This window comes from Gavia stellata, chromosome 28 (assembly GCF_030936135.1).
Source record: "Gavia stellata isolate bGavSte3 chromosome 28, bGavSte3.hap2, whole genome shotgun sequence".
Classification (NCBI taxonomy): domain Eukaryota; kingdom Metazoa; phylum Chordata; class Aves; order Gaviiformes; family Gaviidae; genus Gavia; species Gavia stellata.
In genome coordinates, this window is record NC_082621.1 from 5,491,950 (window position 1) to 5,514,519 (window position 22,570).

General features: G+C 62.7%; 1 protein-coding gene across 1 annotated transcript; it reads left to right on the plus strand.

Moving 5' to 3' along the window:
- Nucleotides 1-209: 209 nt before the first annotated feature.
- On the plus strand, nucleotides 210-1,972 carry FZD2 (frizzled class receptor 2). The gene is given in 5 exon segments (XM_009819210.2): nucleotides 210-563; nucleotides 565-852; nucleotides 854-1,561; nucleotides 1,563-1,700; nucleotides 1,702-1,972. Coding segments are annotated over 5 exon segments (1,674 nt in total). The 3' UTR covers nucleotides 1,888-1,972.
- The last annotated feature ends 20,598 nt before the right edge of the window (nucleotides 1,973-22,570 follow it).

Consider the following 22,570-nt stretch of genomic DNA (forward strand, 5'->3'; position numbering starts at 1 on the left):
ACGGCAGATCCGATCACCGGGAGCCATCCGGGCAGCACCGGGCACGGCAAATCCGATCACCGGGAGCCATCCGGGCAGCACCGGGCACGGCAGATCCGATCACCGGGAGCCATCCGGGCAGCACCGGGCACGGCAGATCCGGCCAGGAGCACCGGCTGGCCGGCTGCGCACCGGGCACGGTAAATCCGGGCGCAGCAGCTCGGAGCACCATGGGCCCCCCCGGCGCGCTGCCCGCCCTGGCCTGGCTGCTGGTGGGGCTGAGCGTGCCGGCGCCGTGCCGGAGCCAGCTGCATGGCGAGAAGGGCATCTCCATCCCTGACCATGGCTTCTGCCAACCCATCTCCATCCCGCTCTGCACCGACATCGCCTACAACCAGACCATCATGCCCAACCTGCTGGGTCACACCAACCAGGAGGACGCGGGGTTGGAGGTCCACCAGTTCTACCCCTTGGTGAAGGTCCAGTGCTCCTTGGAGCTCAAGTTCTTCCTCTGCTCCATGTACGCGCCGGTCTGCACGGTGCTGGAGCAGGCCATCCCGCCGTGCCGCTCCATCTGCGAGCGGGGCGCGCCAGGGCTGCGAAGCCCTCATGAATAAATTCGGTTTCCAATGGCCGGAGCGATTACGTTGCGAGAATTTCCCCCGGCACGGCGCCGAGCAGATCTGCGTGGGGCAGAACCATTCGGAAGACGGCGGTTCGCCGGCGTTGCTCACCAGCGCCACGCCGTTGGCCGGCCAAGGCACCCCAGGCGCCCCTCGTTACGCCACCCTCGACCACCCCTTCCACTGCCCGCGGGCGCTGAAGGTGCCCAGCTACCTCAACTACAAGTTCTTGGGCGAGAAGGACTGCGCGGGCGCCCTGCGAGCCCACCCGTCCCGACGGCCACATGTTCTTCAACGAGGACGAGATCCGTTTCGCCCGTATCTGGATCCTCATCTGGTCCGTCTTGTGTTGCGCCTCCACCTTCTTCACCGTCACCACCTACCTGGTGGACATGCAGCGTTTCCGCTACCCCGAGCGACCCATCATCTTCCTCTCGGGGTGTTACACCATGGTGTCGGTGGCGTACATCGCCGGCTTCGTGCTGGAGGAGAGGGTGGTCTGCAACGAGCGTTTCCAGGAGGATGGCTACCGCACGGTGGTACAGGGCACCAAGAAGGAAGGTTGCACCATCCTCTTCATGATGCTCTACTTCTTCAGCATGGCCAGCTCCATCTGGTGGGTCATCCTCTCCCTCACCTGGTTCCTGGCCGCCGGCATGAAGTGGGGCCACGAGGCCATCGAGGCCAACTCCCAGTACTTCCACTTGGCCGCCTGGGCCGTGCCGGCCGTCAAGACCATCACCATCCTGGCCATGGGGCAGATCGACGGGGACCTGCTGAGCGGCGTCTGCTTCGTGGGCCTCAACAACATCGACCCTCTGCGGGGCTTCGTGTTGGCCCCGCTCTTCGTCTACCTCTTCATCGGCACCTCCTTCCTCCTGGCCGGCTTCGTCTCCCTCTTCCGCATCCGCACCATCATGAAACACGGAGGGACCAAAACGGAGAAGCTGGAGCGGCTGGATGGTTCGCATCGGGGTCTTCAGCGTCCTCTACACCGTCCCGGCCACCATCGTCATCGCTTGCTATTTCTACGAGCAGGCCTTCCGCGAGCACTGGGAGCGCAGCTGGATCAGCCAGAACTGCAAGAGCTTGGCCATCCCCCTGCCCGCTCCACTTCACCCCCCGCATGACCCCCGATTTCACCGTCTACATGATCAAGTATCTCATGACTCTCATCGTGGGCATCACCTCCGGCTTTTGGATATGGTCGGGTAAAACCCTGCACTCGTGGAGGAAGTTCTACACGCGGCTCACCAACAGCAAGCAGGGCGAGACGACGGTGTGACCCCCGCTCCGAGCCCGGCCGCCGCCCTTCGGCTTGAATTTTTTTGGGGTTTTTATTATATATATTTTTATTTTTAGATTTATTAACGTCTAAGGGGTGTCTCTCTTTCTCTTTGATTTTTTTTTTTTTGTAATTAAACCTGTAAATAGCATTTGTAAATTTAATTATATATTTCTATTTAAAACATGAAAAAGAGGAAAAAAGGACAAAAGGAGAAGGAGGAAAAAGGAGAAAAGGGAGAAGGAGGAAAAAGGAGAAAAGGGAGAAGGAGAAAAAAGGAGAAAAGGGAGAAGGAGGAAAAAGGAGAAAAGGGAGAAGGAGGAAAAAGGAGAAAAGGGAGAAGGAGGAAAAAGGAGAAAAGGGAGAAGGAGGAAAAAGGAGAAAAGGAGAAGGAGAAAAGGGAGAAGGAGAAAAAAGGGGAGAAGGAGAGAGGAGAAAAAAGGGGAGAAGGAGAGAGGGAAAAAAGGAGAAAAGGGAGAAGGAGGAAAAAAAGGAGAAAAGGGAGAAGGAGAAAAAAGGAGAAAGGGGAGAAGGAGAAAAAGGAGAAAGGGGGAGAAGGAGAAAAAGGAGAAAGGGGAGAAGGAGAAAAAGGAGAGGGGAAAAAGGATAAAAAGGGGAAAAGGAAGAAAAAGGAGAAAAAAAGGAGGGGAAAAAAGAAGGGAAAGAAGGAGAAAAAGGGAAGAGCCCTGCCGGGACTGGGAGAGGGTTCTCGCCCTCCCTCCGCTACCCGGGTTGGGTCCCCCCTCCCCGCCGGGCCGCCGGGCTCTTGGCGTTGGCCGAGGGGCCCGACCGCGCTCCGGGAACGGCCCGCTCCCATCCCGCTCCCTTCCCGCTCCCATCCCGCTCCCATCCCGCTCCCATCCCGCTCCCATCCCGCTCCCTTCCCGCTCCCATCCCGCACCCTTCCCGCTCCCATCCCGCTCCCCATCCCGCTCCCTTCCCGCTCCCTTCCCGCACCCTTCCCGCACCCTTCCCGCTCCCATCCCGCTCCCATCCCGCACCCTTCCCACTCCCTTCCGCACCCACCCATCCCGCTCCCATCCCGCTCCCTTCCCGCTCCCTTCCCGCTCCCTTCCCGCTCCCTTCCCGCACCCATCCCACTCCCATCCCGCTCCCATCCCGCTCCCATCCCGCACCCTTCCCGCTCCCATCCCGCTCCCTTCCCGCTCCCATCCCGCTCCCATCCGCTCCCTGCCCGCTCCCTGCCCGCTCCCTGCCCGCTCCCTGCCCGCACCCATCCCGCTCCCATCCCGCTCCCTTCCCGCACCCATCCCGCACCCATCCCGCACCCATCCCGCTCCCTTCCCGCTCCCTTCCCGCACCCATCCCGCTCCCATCCCGCACCCATCCCGCTCCCATCCCGCTCTCCCCGAGCCCGGGCTGCTCCGCCGGCCCCTGGAAAAAAAGGGGGGCGGGGGGGGCCACACCCCCCCCCCCCCCAGTACCCCCCTTTTCCCCCTCTTCCCTTGTCGGAAGCTCCCCGGGAAAGCCGATTATTCCTTTTCCCCCCCCCCAAAGCTGCTGTGGGGGGCTGAGCCCCCCGGCACCGGGGCGGGCCCTGCCTGCCCCCCACCGCCCCCCCCCCCGGACCCCCCCCCACCCGCAGACTTTTCCTCCCAAATTACTTTTTAAACAGTCCTTTGCAAATACAAACGAGTGAAGCAAAACGCTGACTTCTTCCTGAGGGCTTCACCCCCCCCCCAAAAAAAAATAATCAAGAATTAAATGGGGGGGGGGGTCCCCATGGGTGCTGCTGGGGGGGGGGGGGCAGGAGCAGGACCCCCCCACTTCCATCGCGCCGTGGGGATGAGCCAGCGTCTCCCTCCAGCTGGAACAAAGCGCTTTTGCAGGGGAAAAAATAATTTATTTAACCCCCAAAATAAAGATTTTTTCAATTTGCGGTGGGAGGGGGGTGCCTCCCCTGTGCCCCCCCGGAGGAAATAGCTCACATTTTCTATAGGCCTTAGGGGGGTTGGCTGTGCGTGGGCCCCCATCCCGATTCTCCGAGAGAAGCGGGTCCCCGGCTCCGGTTCGGCTTGGTGGGATTCGGGCGATGCTGGTGCGGGGCTCGGGGGGGGGGGAAGGATGGATTTAATCAACTGGGCTGAACTGAACTGACAAAATGCTCTTCCCAACATGGAGAGGGAGACCCGACCGGGGAAGCGCTGACCTCAGGGGCGCCCCAAAACCCGCCCCGGGAAGCCTCAGCGCTTCTCGTCGCCATCATTTTGGGGGATTTTGGGATCCTCCGAGCGCAAAGGGGGTTTGCGGGGGGATTGGGCCGTTCCCTCTTCCCCAGCAAAGCCCTGGGACGATCCCCTTAAAAATCCCAATTCTCCGTGGAAGGGAAAAGCGGGAGCCGAAAGGGTTAAGGCAGCGCCTCTCCAGCACATTTTGAAAGGAAAAACTCTTTGGATCCGGTTTAATTTTCCAGCGATGACTTGGAAGGGGGGAGAGAAGAGGGGGGAAATGTATCCAGGGTTTTTTTTCCCCGCTCCGTGGTTGGGAGAAGCAGTTGGAGGGACGGGCTGGGCTGGCCGGGACCCCCCAGCACCCCCCGACATGGCAATTCAAACGGGGTTGATTTTACGGCTGCCGATGTCTTTGCCTCCTTCCGCGGGGAAAACCGCCCTGTGGTGACATGGGAAGGATGAGTCTTCGGCCAAGGGGATGGGGGACACCGCCCCCCCGCACCCCTCAACTCCATGCACCCAAAGGTGCCATCGCATGGGTGGGCTCACCCTTGCCATAGGGGATCCCAGGGCCGTATCCAGCCCTGGCAGTGGGTGCTTTGGCCTGGGGGTGCTGCCCATCGGCTGGTTCTCGTTATCCGCCTGGAGGGTCCCGCTCCCCAAAAGGCAGATCCCACCCAAGGCCGCTTTGTTTTCCGGAGGCGAAGCGCGGATCGCCGGGGGACGGGGAATGTAAACTCTCCACCCAGGAATGCAGGAGCTGGGAGATGATTTTTTTTTTTTAAAGGCTTCGGCGTCCGGCTTTGGAAAACAGCTGGGATGAGAGAGGCTGCGCCCAGCAGCCGGGCTTTGTGGGTGCTGAGCACCCCATGGGTGCTGCTGGGACCCACCTGGGGGTCTGTGTCCGTGTCCCCCTCCCCAGTCCCGTGGGCTCCTGCCATGGCCGGGGAGGTTTGGCGCTGGAATTGGAGGAGTTGGGCCGGATCCTGCCCCGGCAGCGGCCGCGTGGCTCAGCCCGGGGCCTTTCAGAGCTCTTTTTTTGGGGGGTTGGAGGTTTTTGGAGGTTTTTGGCTCTGGGGGCCGTTTGCAGCCTGAGCGGGGCAGGAGCTGGAGGGTGTCTGCAAGCAACGGTCAGCGTGTCCCCCCTCTGTCCCCTGTCTGTCACCCCAGGGGTGGGTCACCCTGGGTGGGCTAACCCCAGGGACAGGTCACCCCAAGGATGGGTCATCCCGGGTCCAGCTAACCTTGGTGACGGGTCCAGGTCACCCCAGGGCGTGGTCACCCTGGGGACAGATCACCCCAGGTCCAGGTTGTCCTAAGGACGGGTCACCCCATGTCCAACTAACGCTGGGGACAGGTCACCCCAGGGACAGGTCACCCCGGGGACAGATCACCCCAGGTCCAGGTTGTCCTAAGGACGGGTCACCCATGTCCAACTAACGCTGGGGACAGGTCACCCCAGGGACAGGTCACCCCCGGGGACAAGTCACCCCAGGGACAGATCCCCCCAAGTCCAACTAACCCCAGGGATGCGTCACCCCATGTCCCAGGTAACCCTGGGGACAGGTCACCCCCGGTCTGGCTAACCCAGGGAATGTGTCCCCCCAGGTCCAGCTAACCCCAGGGACAGGGGACAGGGGACAGGGACCTCCTCGCTGCACACGGCTGAGCCCCAGCCCTCCCATCCTCCTCTCCCTTTTAAGCCAAGCAAAGAGGGAGCAAACGCCGGTGGCGGGTCCCGCCGTGTCCCCCCGCCCGGCCGTGGTGGGGGTCCTTTGATGTCCCCTAATGAGCCCCGCTCTGTTTTCACAGCTGCCCAACGCGGCAGAAGTCAATTAAAGTGCACCCCGGCCCCTCCTGCCCCGGCAAACGCCCGCCCTGCCAGCCCCAGAGCACCCACAACTCATCACACCAGTGGCCGGGGAGGCTCCCAGGGCTCGTGCTGGCGGGGGTGGGGACGGGGGGGTCCCCGGGAGGAGCAGCCACGGTCAGGTCAGCCGTGGGGTGATGGCGCTGGGCTCTGTCCTGGCAGGGAGACAGCCCCGGGGGTGAAACCAGTGCAGGGAAGGGGGTGCTGGAGGAGGGGACTGGTCTCACTGGGAGAAGTACAGGTCACGGGATGTCCCCAGCATTGGCTGTCCCAGTGCTCCTGTCCCCCAGGCCACGGTCACTCCTGTCCCCTGGCCACTGGCTGTCCTGTCCCTTGGCCCATGGGCTCCCCATCCCCTGGCCACAAGCTCTGTCCCCATACCCATGGGCTCTCCTGTCCCCCGTCCCCTGGGGACCCCGTCCCCTGGGCAGTCCTGTCCCCGTGGCCCTCGGGCTCCCCTGTCCCCCGGGCTGTCCCATCCCCTGTCTCCCAGGGGCTCCCCCCCTTTGCCCCATGGGGACCTGTCCCACCAGCTCAGCCCCGGGTGACAATTCCCTCGGGGCAGTGGGGTCCCCAGCAGTGACTGGGGGGGGGGGTGGCAGAGGGCTGGGGAGGTGGTGGGGAGCAGGGAGGTGACGAGGGACAGCTCATGGTGACATGTCACGTGTCCCCACCCATCATTTCTATTAGCCCTTAATGGCGTGACAGGTCCCAGGGCCTCAGTGGGGACATCGCTGGCTGTCCCCAACTCGCAGGCAGCTGCCTGCTCACGCCTCCATGTGCCTTAACCTCCACGAGGACGAAGCCAGCAGGGACCCGAGGCCACGGGGACCAGCACCCATGGGTGACATGGGCAGAGCGGGCCCCCTGGGTGCTCCCAGCCCTGTTGTCCCCCCGTGGCCGCGGGCGCCGGAGCGGGATCTTGCCGAGGCCAGCAGAGCCCTGGCCGGACGCCAGCGAGGACAGGCGTCCGCGCCGGCTAAATTCGGCTCTTCCCAGCGCCGCTCTTAAAGGAGACGAAGCTGCGCCCCCCCCGGCAATTAGGGATGTCCCTGACGAGGGATGGGTTTCCCAAGGCAGATGGAGGAGCCCGTCTCCATCCCACCACCCCGCCCTGCTGACGTGGGACGGGTGCGTGTGGGACCCGTCTCCATCCCAGCACCCTGCCTGAGCGACGTGGGACCCCGTCTGTGCAGGGGTGACCCCAGGGGTGTGGCAGTGGGGGACACGGGGCCATCCCAGCTCCCTCCCGGAGAACTTGGGATGAGTAGATGTGATGCCTTGTGTCATTCCCAGCGTCCTTCCTTGAGACCATGGGACATGCAGGTGTGGTACCCCGTCTCCATCCCAGCATTCCTCCTGGAGAACGGGGGACAGATGGGCATGGGATGAGTGGGCATGGTACCCCACCTCCATCCCAGTATCCCTTGTGGAGAACTGGGGAAGGATGGAAGTGGGATGGGTGAGCAGAGTAGCCCTCTCCATCCTGGTGTACCTCCTGGAGAACATGGGATGGACGGACACAGGATGGGTGAGTACGGGACCCCTCTCCAGCCTGGCGTGCTGCCTGGAGAACATCCCAGCGTCCCTCCTGGATGATGGGCAATGGATGGAAGTGGGGTGGGTGGGCATGGTACCCCATCCTGGTGTACCTCCTGGAGAACACGGGATGGATGGACATGGGATGGGTGGACCTGGTACCCCATCTCCATCCCAGTATTCCTTCTGGAGAGCGTGGGATGGATGGAGGTGGGATGGGTGGACATGGTACCCCATCTCCGTCCCAGTATCCCTTCTGGAGAGCGTGGGATGGATGGAGATGGGATGGGTGGGCATGGTACCCCATCTCCGTCCCAGTATTCCTTCTGGAGAGCGTGGGATGGATGGAGATGGGATGGGTGGGCATGGTACCCCATCTCCGTCCCAGTATTCCTTCTGGAGAGCGTGGGATGGATGGAGATGGGATGGGTGGACATGGTACCCCATCTCCGTCCCAGTATTCCTTCTGGGGAGCGTGGGATGGATGGAGATGGGATGGGTGGACATGGTACCCCATCTCCATCCCAGTATCCCTTCTGGAGAGCGTGGGATGGATGGAGATGGGATGGGTGGACATGGTACCCCATCTCCGTCCCACTATTCCTTCTGGGGAGCGTGGGATGGATGGAGATGGGATGGGTGGACATGGTACCCCATCTCCGTCCCAGTATCCCTTCTGGAGAGCGTGGGATGGATGGAGATGGGATGGGTGGACATGGTACCCCATCTCCGTCCCAGTATCCCTTCTGGAGAGCGTGGGATGGATGGAGATGGGATGGGTGGGCATGGTACCCCATCTCCGTCCCAGTATCCCTTCTGGAGAGCGTGGGATGGATGGAGATGGGATGGGTGGGCATGGTACCCCATCTCCGTCCCAGTATTCCTTCTGGGGAGCGTGGGATGGATGGAGATGGGATGGGTGGACATGGTACCCCATCTCCATCCCAGTATCCCTTCTGGAGAGCGTGGGATGGATGGAGATGGGATGGGTGGACATGGTACCCCATCTCCGTCCCAGTATCCCTTCTGGAGAGTGTGGGATGGACGGACATGGGAGGGGTGACCATGGGATGCCATTCCCATCCTGGTGTACCTCCTGGAGAACACGGGATGGGTGAGGGGGGTTCCCCCCCTCCATCCCAAGACCCCTCTTGGAGCGGGGGGGGGGATGGATGGAGGTGGGATGGGACTGGGACCCCACTCCTGGAGAACGGGGAGGGGTGAGGGGGGTTCCCCACCTCCCGCCCAGCGCCCGCTGAGAGCACGGGCTGGGGGGGCACGGTTACCCCCCGCCCCCCCCCCCGCTCCCTACACCCCCGCCCCGCCCCCGCGGGGGCCCTGCTGTGGGGCTGCCCCACGGCCACGCGGTTCCGGTGCAGCTGGCCCGGGCGGGGGGGGGGGGGACCCGGGGGCCGGGGGGGGCCGGGGGGGGGACCCGGGGGGGGCGGGGGACGAAGCCGGGGCGGGCGGGGGAAGCCGGGGGGGGCGGGGGAAGGAAGCCGGGGGGGGCGGGGGGGGGAAGCCGAGGGGGGCGGGGGGGGCCGGGGTGGCCGGGGGGGGGAAGCCGGGGGGGTTGGGGGGGGGACGCTGGGGGGGCCGGGGGGGAAGCCGGGGGGGGCGGGGGGGGGGAAGCCGAGCCGGGCCGGGCGGGGGGGGCCGGGGGGGTCGGGGGGGGGAAGCCGGGGGGGCCGGGGGGGGGACGCCGGGGGGGGTGGGGGGGAAGCCGGGGGGGTCGGGGGGGGGAAGCCGGGGGGGGCCGGGGACGAAAGCCGGGGGGGGTCGGGGGGGGGAAGCCGGGCCGGGCGGGGGGGGGCCGGGGGGGGCGGCTCCGGAGGCGGTGTCGCCGCTGAATGCGGGGAATGTTTTTGCAGCTGGAGCCGATTAGGGGCGGGCGGGGCCGCGGAGCCATCCCAGCCCCGGGGGCGGGGGGGGGCAATGGGGGGGGCAAAGAGGGGGGCTGTGCAAGGGGGGGGCTGTGCAAGGGGGGTGCAAAGAGGGGTGCGGGGGGGGGGGGGCTGTGCAAGGGGGAGTGCAAGGGGGGGTGTGCAAGGGGGGTGCAAAGAGGGGTGCGGGGGGGGGGGCTGTGCAAGGGGGAGTGCAAGGGGGGGGCTGTGCAAGGGGGGGTGCAAAGAGGGGTGCAGGGGGGGCTGTGCAAGGGGGGGTGCAAGGGGGGGGCTGTGCAAGGGCGTTGCAAAGAGGGGTGCAGGGGGGGGCTGTGCAAGGGGGGGTGCAAGGGGGGGAGCAAGGAGGGGGGCTGTGCAAGGGGGGGTGCAAAGAGGGGGAGTGTGCAAGGGGGGTTGCAAAGAGGGGTGCGGGGGGGGCTGTGCAAGGGGGTGTGCAAGGGGGGGAGTATGCAAGGGGGGTGCAAAGTGGGGGGCTGCGCAAGGGGGGGTGCAAGGGGGGAGCAAGGAGGGGGGCTGTGCAAGGGGGGGTGCAAAGAGGGGGAGTGTGCAGGGGGGGTGCAAAGAGGGGTGCGGGGGGGGCTGTGCAAGGGGGTGTGCAAGGGGGGGCTGTGCAAGGGGGGTGCAAAGAGGGGTGCCAGGAAGGGGGCTGTGCAAAGGTGTGCACAAGGGGGGAGTGTAAAGTGGGGGCTGCGCAAGGGGGGTGCAAGGGGGGGAGCAAGGAGGGGGTCTGTGCAAGGGGGGGTGCAAAGAGGGGTGCAAGAGGGGGGGCTGTGCAAGGGGGTTGCAAAGAGGGGGCTGTGAAAGGGGGGGTGCAAGGGGGGGGAGAGGGGGAGTGTGCAAGGGGAGTGCTAGGGGGGGAGTGTGCCGGGGGGGTGCAAAGAGGGGGGCTGTGCAAGGGGGGGTGCAAAGAGGGGCGCCAGGACAGGGGCTGTGCAAAGGGGTGCGCAAGGGGGGAGTGCAAAGTGGGGGGCTGCACAAGGGGGGGGTGCAAGGGGGGGAGTGTGCAAGGGGGGTGCGAGGTGGGGAGCAAAGAGAGGGGCTGTGCAAGGGGGTGTGCAAGGGGGGTGCAAGGAGGGGGGCTGTGGAAGGGGGGGTGCAAAGAGGGGTGCAAGGGGGGGGCTGTGCAAGGGGGTGTGCAAGGAGGAGGAGTGTGCAAGGGGGGTGCAAAGAGCGCGGCTGTGCAAGGAGGGGGAGCAAGGGGGGAGTGTGCAAGGGGGATGCAAGGGGGGCGCAAAGTGGGGGGCTGCGCAAGGGGGGGTGTAAGGAGGGGGGCTGTGGAAGGGGGGTGCAAAGAGGGGTGCAAGGAGGGGGGCTGTGGAAGGGGGGGTGCAAAGAGGGGTGCAAGGAAGGGGGTTGTGGAAGGGGGGTGCAAAGAGGGGGGCTGTGCAAGGGGGGGAGCAAGGGGGGGTGCAAAGTGGGGGGCTGCGCAAGGGGGGGTGCAAGGAGGGGGGCTGTGGAAGGGGGGGTGCAAAGAGGGGTGCAAGGAAGGGGGCTGTGGAAGGGGGGTGCAAAGAGGGGGGCTGTGCAAGGGGGGGAGCAAGGGGGGGTGCAAAGTGGGGGGCTGTGCAAGGGGGGAGCAAGGGGGGGTGCAAGGAAGGGGGAACAAGGGGGTGTGCAAGGGGGGGAGTGTGCACAAGAGGGGTGCAGGAGTGTGTGTGTGCAAGGGGGAGAGCGAGGGGGTGGGAAGGAGTGCAAGGGGGGGGTGCACAAGGGGGGGGTGCGAGGAGGGGGGTGTTGGCACAAGGGAGTGTGAAAAGGGGGGTGGGTGCGCGTGCAAGGGGGTGCGCAAGTGGGGGGGAGTGTGTGCAAGGGGGGGATGGGGGAGGGGAAGGGGGTGTGCAGGGGTGGGGGGGGTGCGGGGGGGGCTGTGCACGAGAGGGGGTGTGGAAGGGGGAAAGTGTTTGTGCAAAGGGGGGGTGTGCAAGGAGGGTGCGTGCCCAGGGGAGCGTGTCTGGGTGCGGGGGGGGTGAGCGGGTGTGTGCCCACGGGAGGCGTGCAAAGGGGAGTGTGGGTGCAGGGGGGGTGCAAGGGGGGTGCGTGCTCGGGGGGGTGCAAGGGGGAGAGCGTCTGTGCAAGGAGGGTGTGCAAGAGGAGTAGGTGGACGTGCGCAGGGTGGGTGTGCGAGGGGGGGGGGTGTGCAAGGGGGTGTGCAACAGGAGTGTGCGTGCAAGGGGGGGCACTTGAGTGTGCAAGGGGGGGTGAATGAAAGGGCGAGTGTGTGCAAGGGGAGTGCAAAGGGCAGTGTGTGTGCAAGGGGGACCACGGGTGTGTAAGGGGAGCTGCACGTGACGAAGAGCGTGTGTGCGAAAGGGGAACACGTCAGTGCGCGTGTGAGCACACGTGTGAGCGTGCAGCGGGGCGGGTGTGCAGGGGGGGTGTGCGTAGGCGTGCGAGGGGAACCTATGCACTTGAGAAACACGCAGGGGTGTGCACACGTGTGTAAGGAGGGGACGCACACGCCATGGACATGGGCTTGTGGGTGGGTGTGCAAATGGGTGCGTGCAGCACGAAAGACCCCGGGCGTGGGGGGGGGCTGAGCACGTACAACATGGGCTGCACGTGGGATGGCCACGTGTGTGCAGGGCCACGCGTGTGCTCAGGGTGCCTGGAACTCACCGTGCCCCCTAAGCTCCCCTGCAGGGACCCACACATGTTTGCACACGCGTGTGTCGGTCAGTGTCACCGCCTGCCAGCCCCCGGGCAGTGTAACGAGCTGGCCCGTCCTCAGCCCCCTCCCCGGGTGGCAGCACCCCCGCGGCCCCCAGCTCTGACGCGGCCCAGCTGCCGCCGGCCGTGCCGCACGGCGCTGCCGAACCATTTATAGCAAATGCGGGGCCGCTGCCGAGCCAGGGGAGGGCCGGGGGGGGCCCAAGCCGCGTGCCGGGGCAGCGGTGGCATGGTGTGCCCCAGCCATGGGGCCAGGGGACACCTGACAAGCAGGGGCCTGGTGTGGGGGGGAGCGAACAGAGTACGGGTGTGCACACGCGTGTGCACACAGGGGTGTGCACACGGACATGCGTGTGGGCACTATGCTGCGTGCACACACCTGTGTGTCTGTGCACCCGCCCGCGTGAGCACATCAGGACGCACAGTGACAGGCGCACGCACGGGCACGTGCATGCACAAGCATGGACAGACGCATGTATGCACGTATGCACATGTGAGCACGCACATGCGCACACACTGGAGGTTTCCCCCATGATGAAGGTTTCCCCCATGATGGAGGATCCCCCGTGATGGAGGTTCCCCCAAAGTGAAGGTATCCCCTGTGATGGAGGATCCCCCATGACAAAGGTTTCCCCATGATGGAGGTTCCCCAAAATGAAGGTATCCCCCGTGATGGAGGATCCCCCCATGACAAAGGTTTCCCCATGATGGAGGTTCCCCCAAAGTGAAGGTATCCCCCGTGATGGAGGATCCCCCCATGACAAAGGTTTCCCCATGATGGAGGTTCCCCCAAAATGAAGGTATCCCCCATGATGGAGGATCCCCCCATGATGGACGTTCCCCCAAAGTGAAGTTATCCCCCATGATGGAAGATCCCCCCATGATGAAGTTTCCCCCATGATGGAGGTTCCCCCAAGATGAAGGTATCCCCCGTGATGGAGGATCCCCCCATGACAAAGGTTCCCCCATGATGGAGGTTCCCCCAAAGTGAAGGTATCCCCCGTGATGGAGGATCCCCCCATGACAAAGGTTTCCCCATGATGGAGGTTCCCCCAAAATGAAGGTATCCCCCATGATGGAGGATCCCCCCATGATGGACGTTCCCCCAAAGTGAAGTTATCCCCCATGATGGAAGATCCCCCCATGATGAAGTTTCCCCCATGATGGAGGTTCCCCCAGAGTGAAGGTATCCCCCGTGATGGAGGATCTCCCCATGACAAAGGTTCCCCCACGATGGAGGTTCCCCCACGATGGAGGGTCCCCACGATGGAGGGTCCCCATGATGGAGGGTTTCCCCCCCGATAGACCATTTCCCCATGATGGAGCTTCCCTCGAAATTAAGGTCTCCCCTTGATGGAGGTTTCCCCCGTGACGAATTCCCGCCACAACGGAGGTTTCCCTGATGGTGGTTCCCCACAACGAAGCTCTCCCCCGTGAGGGAGGTTCCTTCGTGACGGAGGTCCCCCCAAAATGAAGGCATCCCCTACGACAGAGGTTCCCCCATGATGGAAGTTTCCCCGACGGTGGAGCTTCCCCCCCTCCCGATGTTCCCCCCAGCAGAGGTGCACCCTACGGGGCTTTTCCCCGTGATGGGGATCTGCCGCCCGCGCGGGTTCCTCCCGACGGAGGTTCCCTGATGACGGAGCCCCTCCAAGGTGAAGAGGCTCCCCCCGGCACCAGCCCCCCCGGGCCCTCGCGATGGGGGTCCAAGCCCTCCCCTGGAGCCAGCCAGCTGCGGCAGGGGACGCGAGGCCATGCACACGCCATGCACACGCCATGCACATGCTATGCATAGACCGTGAACACCCCATGAACAGATCATGCACACATCATGCAGATGCCATGCACACGCCATGCACAGACCATGCACACGCCATGCACACACCATGCACATGCCTTGCACATGCTATGCACAGACCATGCACACACCATGCACATGCCATGCACATGCTATGCACACGCCATGCACACACTATGCACAGACCATGCACATGCCATGCACAGACCATGCACACTCCATGCACAGACCATGCACACCCCAGGAACAGACCATGCACATGCCATGCACATGCTATGCACATGCCATGCACATGCCATGCACACACCATGCACACACCATGCACATGCTATGCACAGACCATGCACACGCCATGCACACCCCAGGAACAGACCATGCACACCCCATGCACACCCCATGCACATGCCATGCATACACCATGCACAGACCATGCACACGCCATGCACATGCTATGCACACGCCATGCACACACCATACACAGACCATGAACACCCCGTGCACATGCTGTGCACATGCCATGCACACCCCATGCACATGCCATGCACACACCATGCACATGCTGTGCACATGCCATGCACACCCCATGCACATGCCATGCACAGACCATGCACACCCCAGGAACAGACCATGCATACACCGTGCACATGCCATGCACATGCCATGCACACACCATGCACAGACTGTGCACACGCCATGCACGTACCATGCACACCCTGTGCACAGACCATGCACACGCCATGCACACGCCATGCACACCCTGTGCACAGACCATGCACACGCCATGCACATACCATGCACACCCTGTGCACAGACCATGCGCATGCCATGCACACACCATGCACACACCATGCACACCCCAGGAACAGACTATGCACACACCCTCCACACGCCATGCACGCACCATGCACACGCCATGCACCCAGGTACACCCACACCAGCACCCCATGGCACACCCCACCTCCCCGCCCGCAGCGCCCACCCAGTGCTGCTCCTCTGGAGGCCAAATCCGTCTGCGGGCCGGGCTGCGCCCTTCCCTGCCCCACTGCTCGCAGTGGGGCCCTGCCCCGGCCCACGGCCCTGGGGGGTCGGGGACACGCTCGCCCCAGGCCTGCGCCCGTGGGGTGCCAGGGTGGGACCCCTCTCCCTGTGCTGCCGTGGGTGCTGGGGGCTCCTGCTCCACCCGAGCAGCTTTTTGGGTGCTCTCTGGGTGCGTGTGAGGCCACTGGGTGCTGCCCGACCTCCTGCGCTGGTGGGTGACTCTGCACCCCCACGGGCACCCGCAGCCCCACCAGCACCCCTGCATGGTGCAGCTGTAGTGTGCGACTGTGCTGCGCCAGGGTGCTGCAGAGCCACGGTGCACCCCTGCACTGCACCCTCACACTGCACCACAGAATCACAGAATCACAGAATCAGTACGGTTGGAAAAGACCTGTAAGATCATCGAGTCCAACCTGGGGAAAAAAAAAAAAAAAAAAAAAAAACACACACACCCACGCCACACAACAACAATAACAAGCCACAACCCACCCAACACCACACAGCACCATGTCCATCAAGCTACATCCCACAATGCCACATCCACACGCTCCTTGAATACCTCCAGGGAGGGTGACTCCACCACCTCCCTGGGCAGCCTATTCCAGTGTTTCACCACTCTCTCAGTGAAGAACTTTTTCCTAATATCCAGCCTGAACCTCCCCTGGCGCAACTTGAGGCCATTTCCTCCTGTCCTATCACTAGTCACTTGGGAGAAGAGACCAACACCCACCTCCCCACAACCCCCTTTCAGGTAGTTGTAGAGAGCGATGAGGTCTCCCCTCAGCCTCCTCTTCTCCAGACTGAACAACCCCAGCTCCCTCAGCCGCTCCTCATCAGACTTGTGCTCCAGACCCCTCACCAGCTCCGTCGCCCTTCTCTGGACACGCTCCAGCACCTCAATGTCCTTCTTGTAGTGAGGGGCCCAAAACTGAACACAGCATTCGAGGTGCGGCCTCACCAGCGCCGAGTACAGAGGCATGATCACCTCCCTGCTCCTGCTGGCCACACCATTTCTGATACAGGCCAGGATGCCGTTGGCCTTCTTGGCCACCTGGGCACACTGCTGGCTCATATCCAGCCGGGTGTCGATCAACACCCCCAGGTCCTTTTCTGTGGGGGAGCTTTCCAGCCACTCATCCCCAAGCCTGTAGCGTTGCCTGGGGTTGTTGTGGCCGAAGTGTAGAACCCGGCACTTGGCCTTATTGAACTTCATCCGGTTGGCCTCAGCCCATCGATCCAGCCTGTCCAGATCCCTCTGCAGAGCCTTCCTACCCTCAAGCAGATCAACACTCCCTCCCAACTTGGTGTCGTCTGCAAACTTGCTGAGGGAGCACTCTATCCCCTCATCCAGATCATCAATGAAGACATTAAACAAGACCGGTCCCAAAACTGAGCCCTGGGGGACTCCGCTTGTGACCGGCCGCCAACTGGATTTCACCCCATTCACCACAACTCTCTGGGCTCGGCCATCCAGCCAGTTTTTTACCCAGCGAAGAGTGTACCTGTCTAAGCCACGAGTCGCCAGCTTCTCTAGGAGAATACTGTGGGGAACAGTGTCAAAGGCTTTGCTGAAGTCCAGGCAGACAACATCAACAGCCTTTCCCTCATCCACTAGGCGGGTCACCTGGTCATAGAAGGAGATCAGGTTGGTCAAGCAGGACCTGCCTTTCATGAACCCGTGCTGGCTGGGCCTGATCCCTTGGGTAACCTGCACGTGTCCCGTGAGCGCCCTCAAGATGAGCCTCTCCATAACCTTCCCCGGTACCGAGGTCAGGCTGACAGGCCTGTAGTTCCCCGGATCCTCCTTCCGACCCTTCTTGTAGATGGGCGTCACGTTGGCAAGCCTCCAGTCATCCGGGACCTCCCCCGTTGACCAGGACTGTTGATAAATGATGGAGAGCGGCTTGGCAAGCTCCTCCGCCAGCTCCCTCAGCACCCTTGGGTGGATGCCATCAGGCCCCATAGACTTATGAGTGTCCAGGTGGCATAGCAGGTCGTTAACTGCTTCCTCCTGGATCATGGGGAGCCTATTTTGCCCTCCATCCCTGTCATCCAGCTCAGGGGGACGGATACCCTGAGGATACCCGGTGTGGCTGTTAAAGACTGAGGCAAAGAAGGCATTAAGTACCTCAGCCTTTTCCTCATCCTTCGCGACAAGGTTCCCCGCCGCATCCAGTAGAGGATGGAGATCCTCCTTGGCCCTCTTTTTGCTGTTAATGTATTTATAGAAGCTTTTTTTGTTGTCCCTCACGACCGTGGCCAGGTTGAGCTCTAGCTGGGCTTTCGCCTTCCTAATTCCCTCCCTGCATGACCGAACGAGGTCCTTGTACTCTTCTTCACTTGCCTGCCCCTTTTTCCAGAGGTGGTAAGTTCTCTTTTTTTCCCCAAGCCTCAGCATAAGCTCCTTGTTGAGCCAGGCCGGCCATCTTCCCCGCCGGCTCTTCTTACAGCACATGGGGACTGTCTGCTCCTGCGCCTTCAAGATTTCCTTCTTGAAGAACATCCATCCTTCCTGGGCCCCTTTGCCCTTCAGGACCGTCTCCCAAGGGACCCTCCCGACCAGTGTCCTGAACAGGGCAAAGTCTGCCCTCCGGAAGTCCATGGTAACGGTATTGCTCACCCGCCTCCTTACTTGGCTAAATAATGAAAACTCTATCATATCATGGTCGCTACGCCCAAGACGGCCTCCGACCTTCACTTCACCCACCAGACCCTCTCTGTTCGTAAACAGCAGGTCAAGCAGGGCACCTTCCCTTGTAGGCTCGCTTACCAGCTGCGTCAGGAAGTTATCTTCGACACACTCGAGGAACCTCCGGGACTGTTTCCCCTACAATGCAGCGTGCACACTCACACTGCACCCTCACACTGCACCCACACTGCACCCTCAGACTGTACCGTCAGACTGCACCCCTGCACTGCACCCCTGCACTGCACCCACACACTGCACCCTCAGACTGCACCCCTGCACTGCACCCCTACACTGCACCCACACACTGCACCCACACTGCACCCTCAGACTGTACTCCTGCACTGCACCCTCCCACTGCACCCCTACAATGCACTGTGCACACTCACACTGCACCCTCATACTGCACCCCTGCACTGCACCCCTGCACTGCACCCGCACACTGCACCATTCACACTCGCACTGCACCCTCACGCTGCACCTGCACTGCACCCTCAGACGGCACCCCTGCACTGCACCCCTGCACTGCACCCCTACAATGCATCATGCACCCCCACACTGCACCCGCACCGCACCCTCACACTGCACCACTGTACCCTCACACTGCACTCCTACAATGCACCGTGCACGCTCACACTGCACCCCTACACTGCACCTGCACCGCACCCTTACACTGCACCACTGCACTGCACACACTCACACTGCGCCCCCACACTGCACCCCTGCACCGCGCAGCCATGCTGCACCCCTGTATCATGCACCCACACTGCACACACTTACCCTGCACCCGCACACTGCACCCCCACTGCACCCCCACCTGCACCCGCACTGCACCGCTACAATGCACCCTGCACACTCACACTGCACACTCACACTGCACCCACATTGCACACTCACACTGCACCCCTGCACTGCTCCTGCACACTGCACCCCTACGATGCACTGTGCACACTCACACTGCACCCCCACACTGCACCCGCACCGCACCCTCACACTGCACCACTGTACCCTCACACTGCACTCCTACAATGCACCGTGCACACTCACACTGCACCCCCACGCTGCACCTGCACCGCACCCTTACACTGCACCACTGCACTGCACACACTCACACTGCACCGCCACACTGCACCCCTGCACCGCGCAGCCATGCTGCACCCCTGTATCATGCACCCACACTGCACACACTTACCCTGCACCCCCACCCTGCACCCTCACTGCACCCGCACCTGCACCCGCACTGCACCGCTGCAATGCACCCCTGCAATGCACCATGCACACTCACACTGCACCCGCACCACACCCTTACACTGCACCACTGCACTGCACACACTCACACTGCACCCCCACACTGCACCCCTGCACCGCGCAGCCGTGCTGCACCCCTGTATCATGCACCCACACTGCACACACTTACCCTGCACCCCCACCCTGCACCCTCACTGCACCCGCACCTGCACCCGCACTGCACCGCTGCAATGCACCCCTGCAATGCACCATGCACACTCACACTGCACCCTCACACTGCACCCCTGCACTGCGCCCCTGCACTGCACCCCTGCAATGCACCATGCACCCTCACACTGCACCCTCACACTGCACCCGCACCACACCCTTACACTGCACCACTGCACTGCACACACTCACACTGCACCCCCACACTGCACCCCTGCACCGCGCAGCCGTGCTGCACCCCTGTATCATGCACCCACACTGCACACACTTACCCTGCACCCCCACCCTGCCCCCCTGCACTGCACCCACACTGCACCCTCACCTGCACCCGCACTGCACCGCTGCAATGCACCCTGCACACTCACGCTGCACCCCTGCACCGCACCCCTGCGCCGCACACCCACGCTGCGCCCTGTATCATGCACCCGTGCTGCACACGCTCACGCTGCACCCCTGCACTGCACGGCTGCCTGCAGCCCTGCGCTGTGCACACACGCTCCCCTGCGCACCCACTCCCACGTGCACCCACTCCCACCCATGCCCACGTGCACCCACCCCCACGCGCACCCACTCCCACGCTGGCTGCCCCCACGCGTGCGCACACACGCAGACATGCACACGCACATGCAAATGCACACCCATGTGCATGCACATGCGATGCACACGCACATGCACACGGGCAGGCACGCGTGTGCGCACACACGCGTGTGCTCTGGCTGTGGGTGCCCCCAGGCGCCGTGGGGGTCCCTCCCTCCACCCTGGGGGTCCTCCTGGGGCGGGGGGGGGGGGGGAGAGGGAGGGAGGAAGAGCTGGAGGAAGGAGGGATGGAGGAGGAAGGAGGGAGAGCGGGAGGAGGGAGCAGGGAGGGAGGGATGGAGGAGGGAGGGAGGGATGGAAGGAGGGATGGAGGAAGGAAGGGATGGATGGAAGGAGAGAGAGATGAAAGGAGGGAGGGATGGAGGAGGGAGGAATGGATGGAAGGAGGGATGGATGAAAGGAGGGATTGAAGGAGGGAGGGATGGATGGAAGGAGGGAAGGATGGAAGGAGGGAGGGATGGAGAAAGGGAGGGATGGAGGAGGGAGGGATGTATGGAAGGAAGGAGGGAGGGATGGAAGGAGGGAGGGAAGGAAGGAGGGAGGGAGGGATGGAGGGAGGGAGGGATGGAGGAGGGAGGGATGTATGGAAGGAAGGAGCGATGGAGGGAGGGAGGGAGGGATGGAGGAGGGAGGGCGGGATGGAGAAAGGGAGGGACGGAGGAGGGAGGGATGTATGGAAGGAAGGAGGGATGGAGGGAGGGGTGGAAGGAGGGAGGGATGGAGGAGGGAGGGGTGGAAGGAGGGAGGGATGGAGGAGGGAGGGATGTATGGAAGGAAGGAGGGATGGAGGGAGGGATAGAGGAGGGAGGGATGGAAGGAGGGAGGGAGGGATGGAGGAAGGAGAATTGTATGGAAGGAAGGAGAGATGGAGGAAGGGAAGGAGGAAGGGATGGAGGAGGGAGGGATGGAAGGAGGGTGGGATGGAGGAGGGAGGGACTGAAGGAGGGAGGGGTGGAAGGAGGGAGGGATTGAGGGAGGGAGGGAGGAAGGGAGGGATGGAGGAGGGAGGGATGTATGGAAGGAAGGAGGGATGGAGGGAGGGGTGGAAGGAGGGAGGAATGGAGGAGGGAGGGATGGATAGAGGGAGGGATGGAGGAAGGAGGGATGGAAGGAGGGTGGGATGGAGGAGGGAGGGATGCAGGAGGGAGGGGTGGAAGGAGGGAGGGATGGAGGGAGGGATGGATGGAAGGCGGGAGAAGGGAGGGACGCAGGAGGGATGGCGGATGAAGGTCAGTCAGGTTGCCCAGAGGAAGGACGGACGTTGGTAGCTGAGCCCCGTGCTGTCTCTGGGACACTCTCCCCCACTCCCAGCCACCGTGCCGGGGTGGGGACATGGGCCATCCCTGCTGGTGGGGTCCCCAGGCCAGCCCCGGCGTCATCCCCGCTCCGGAGTGCTGGCCCTTATGTTCACTCTGGTCCCTACTGAAGTGCAGGCAGAATGTTCTTGGTAAGCAAAGCCACACTTGGGGCAGGGCGGGGGTTTAAAGGCCATCAGGGCTGTCCCTGCCCTGTCTGGGGACCAGAGGAGCCACCACGGAGGGGACCCCCGGAGTCACCCCTCCTCGCTGCCCAGCCCGGCCCCCCGAATCTGGCTCCACTTACCCAGCCCGAGCCCAAGGAAACCTGGGGCCAGGGCAGCAGGGGGGACAGCACCCTCGGGAAGGAGAATTGGGAGTGACTCCCCCTCTTGTGGCACCGTGTCCCCCCATCCCCAGGGCCACCCATCAGAGGGCACCCCAAAACCCAGCGTTTAACCCCTGCACTGCCAGGGCCGCCAGCTCACCGGCGCGACCTGAATTTCCCTTGATTTCCACCACTTTTACCCCAAAACCAGCTGATTCTGATCGAACAAAATATTCCTATGGCCCAAACCACCACCACCACCACCTCTTCTTCTTCTTCTTCTTCTTCTTCTTCTTCTTCTTTCTTCTTCTTCTTCTTTCTGCTTCTTCTTCTTCTTTCTTCTTCTTCTTCTTCTTCTTCTTCTTCTTCTTCTTCTTCTTCTTCTTCTTCTTTCTTCTTCTTCTTCTTCTTCTTTCTTCTTCTTCTTCTTCTTCTTCTTCTTCTTCTTCTTCTTCTTCTTTCTTCTTCTTCTTCTTCTTCTTTCTTCTTCTTCTTCTTCTTCTTCTTCTTCTTCTTCTTCTTCTCCTCCTTCTCCTCCTTCTCCTCCTTCTCCTTCTCCTTCTTCTTCTTCTTCTCCTCCTTCTCCTCCTTCTCCTTCTCCTTCTTCTCCTTCTTCTCCTTCTTCTCCTTATTATTTATTATTATTATTATTATTATTATTATTATTATTATTATTATTATTATTGCGGCAGGGAAAGAAATCACCCTCCAGTGCAGCAAAGCACCTCGCTTGCCTTTGCCTGCCTCCTCCGGGGGTGCAGGCGGATGCACCCCCCTTGTCCCATGGGAGCCTGGGCAAGGGATGGACGGACGGACGGACGGACCACACCACCCTCTGCCGCGGGCCGCCACATCTGCCCACGCCCGCTGGGGTTCGGGGGTGAATGTGGGGTGGGTTTTTTTTGCAAACCGTGGTTTAAAACCCATTTAACTCTGGGGGGTTTTTTTTGGGGTGGATTAATTAAATCCGGGGACGGGTTGAAGAGCCGGGGCGGGTGCGCTCGCTGGCTGGTTGGGGTGCTGCCCGGCTCACCTGGGGCTCCCCGGCCACGGACCCCGATGCTTCGCCCACGGCACCCCGAGCCGGCGGCTCCACCGCAGCCCCCGGCCTTTCATCCTCCAAAAATCCCTGCTCTGTTCCCCCTTTGAAGCCGCCGGGGCTTTTATCCCCCAAATGCGTCATCCCTCCGTTTTGGAGGGGTTTTTTAAGCGGTGGTTGTGGGGACGCAGGGCTGGAGCCGTCGCAGTGCTGCGGGATCTGGCTGCCATCGGTGTGATGAGCTGTGCAGTGGGTCAGGTCTCAGTGCCAGGCCC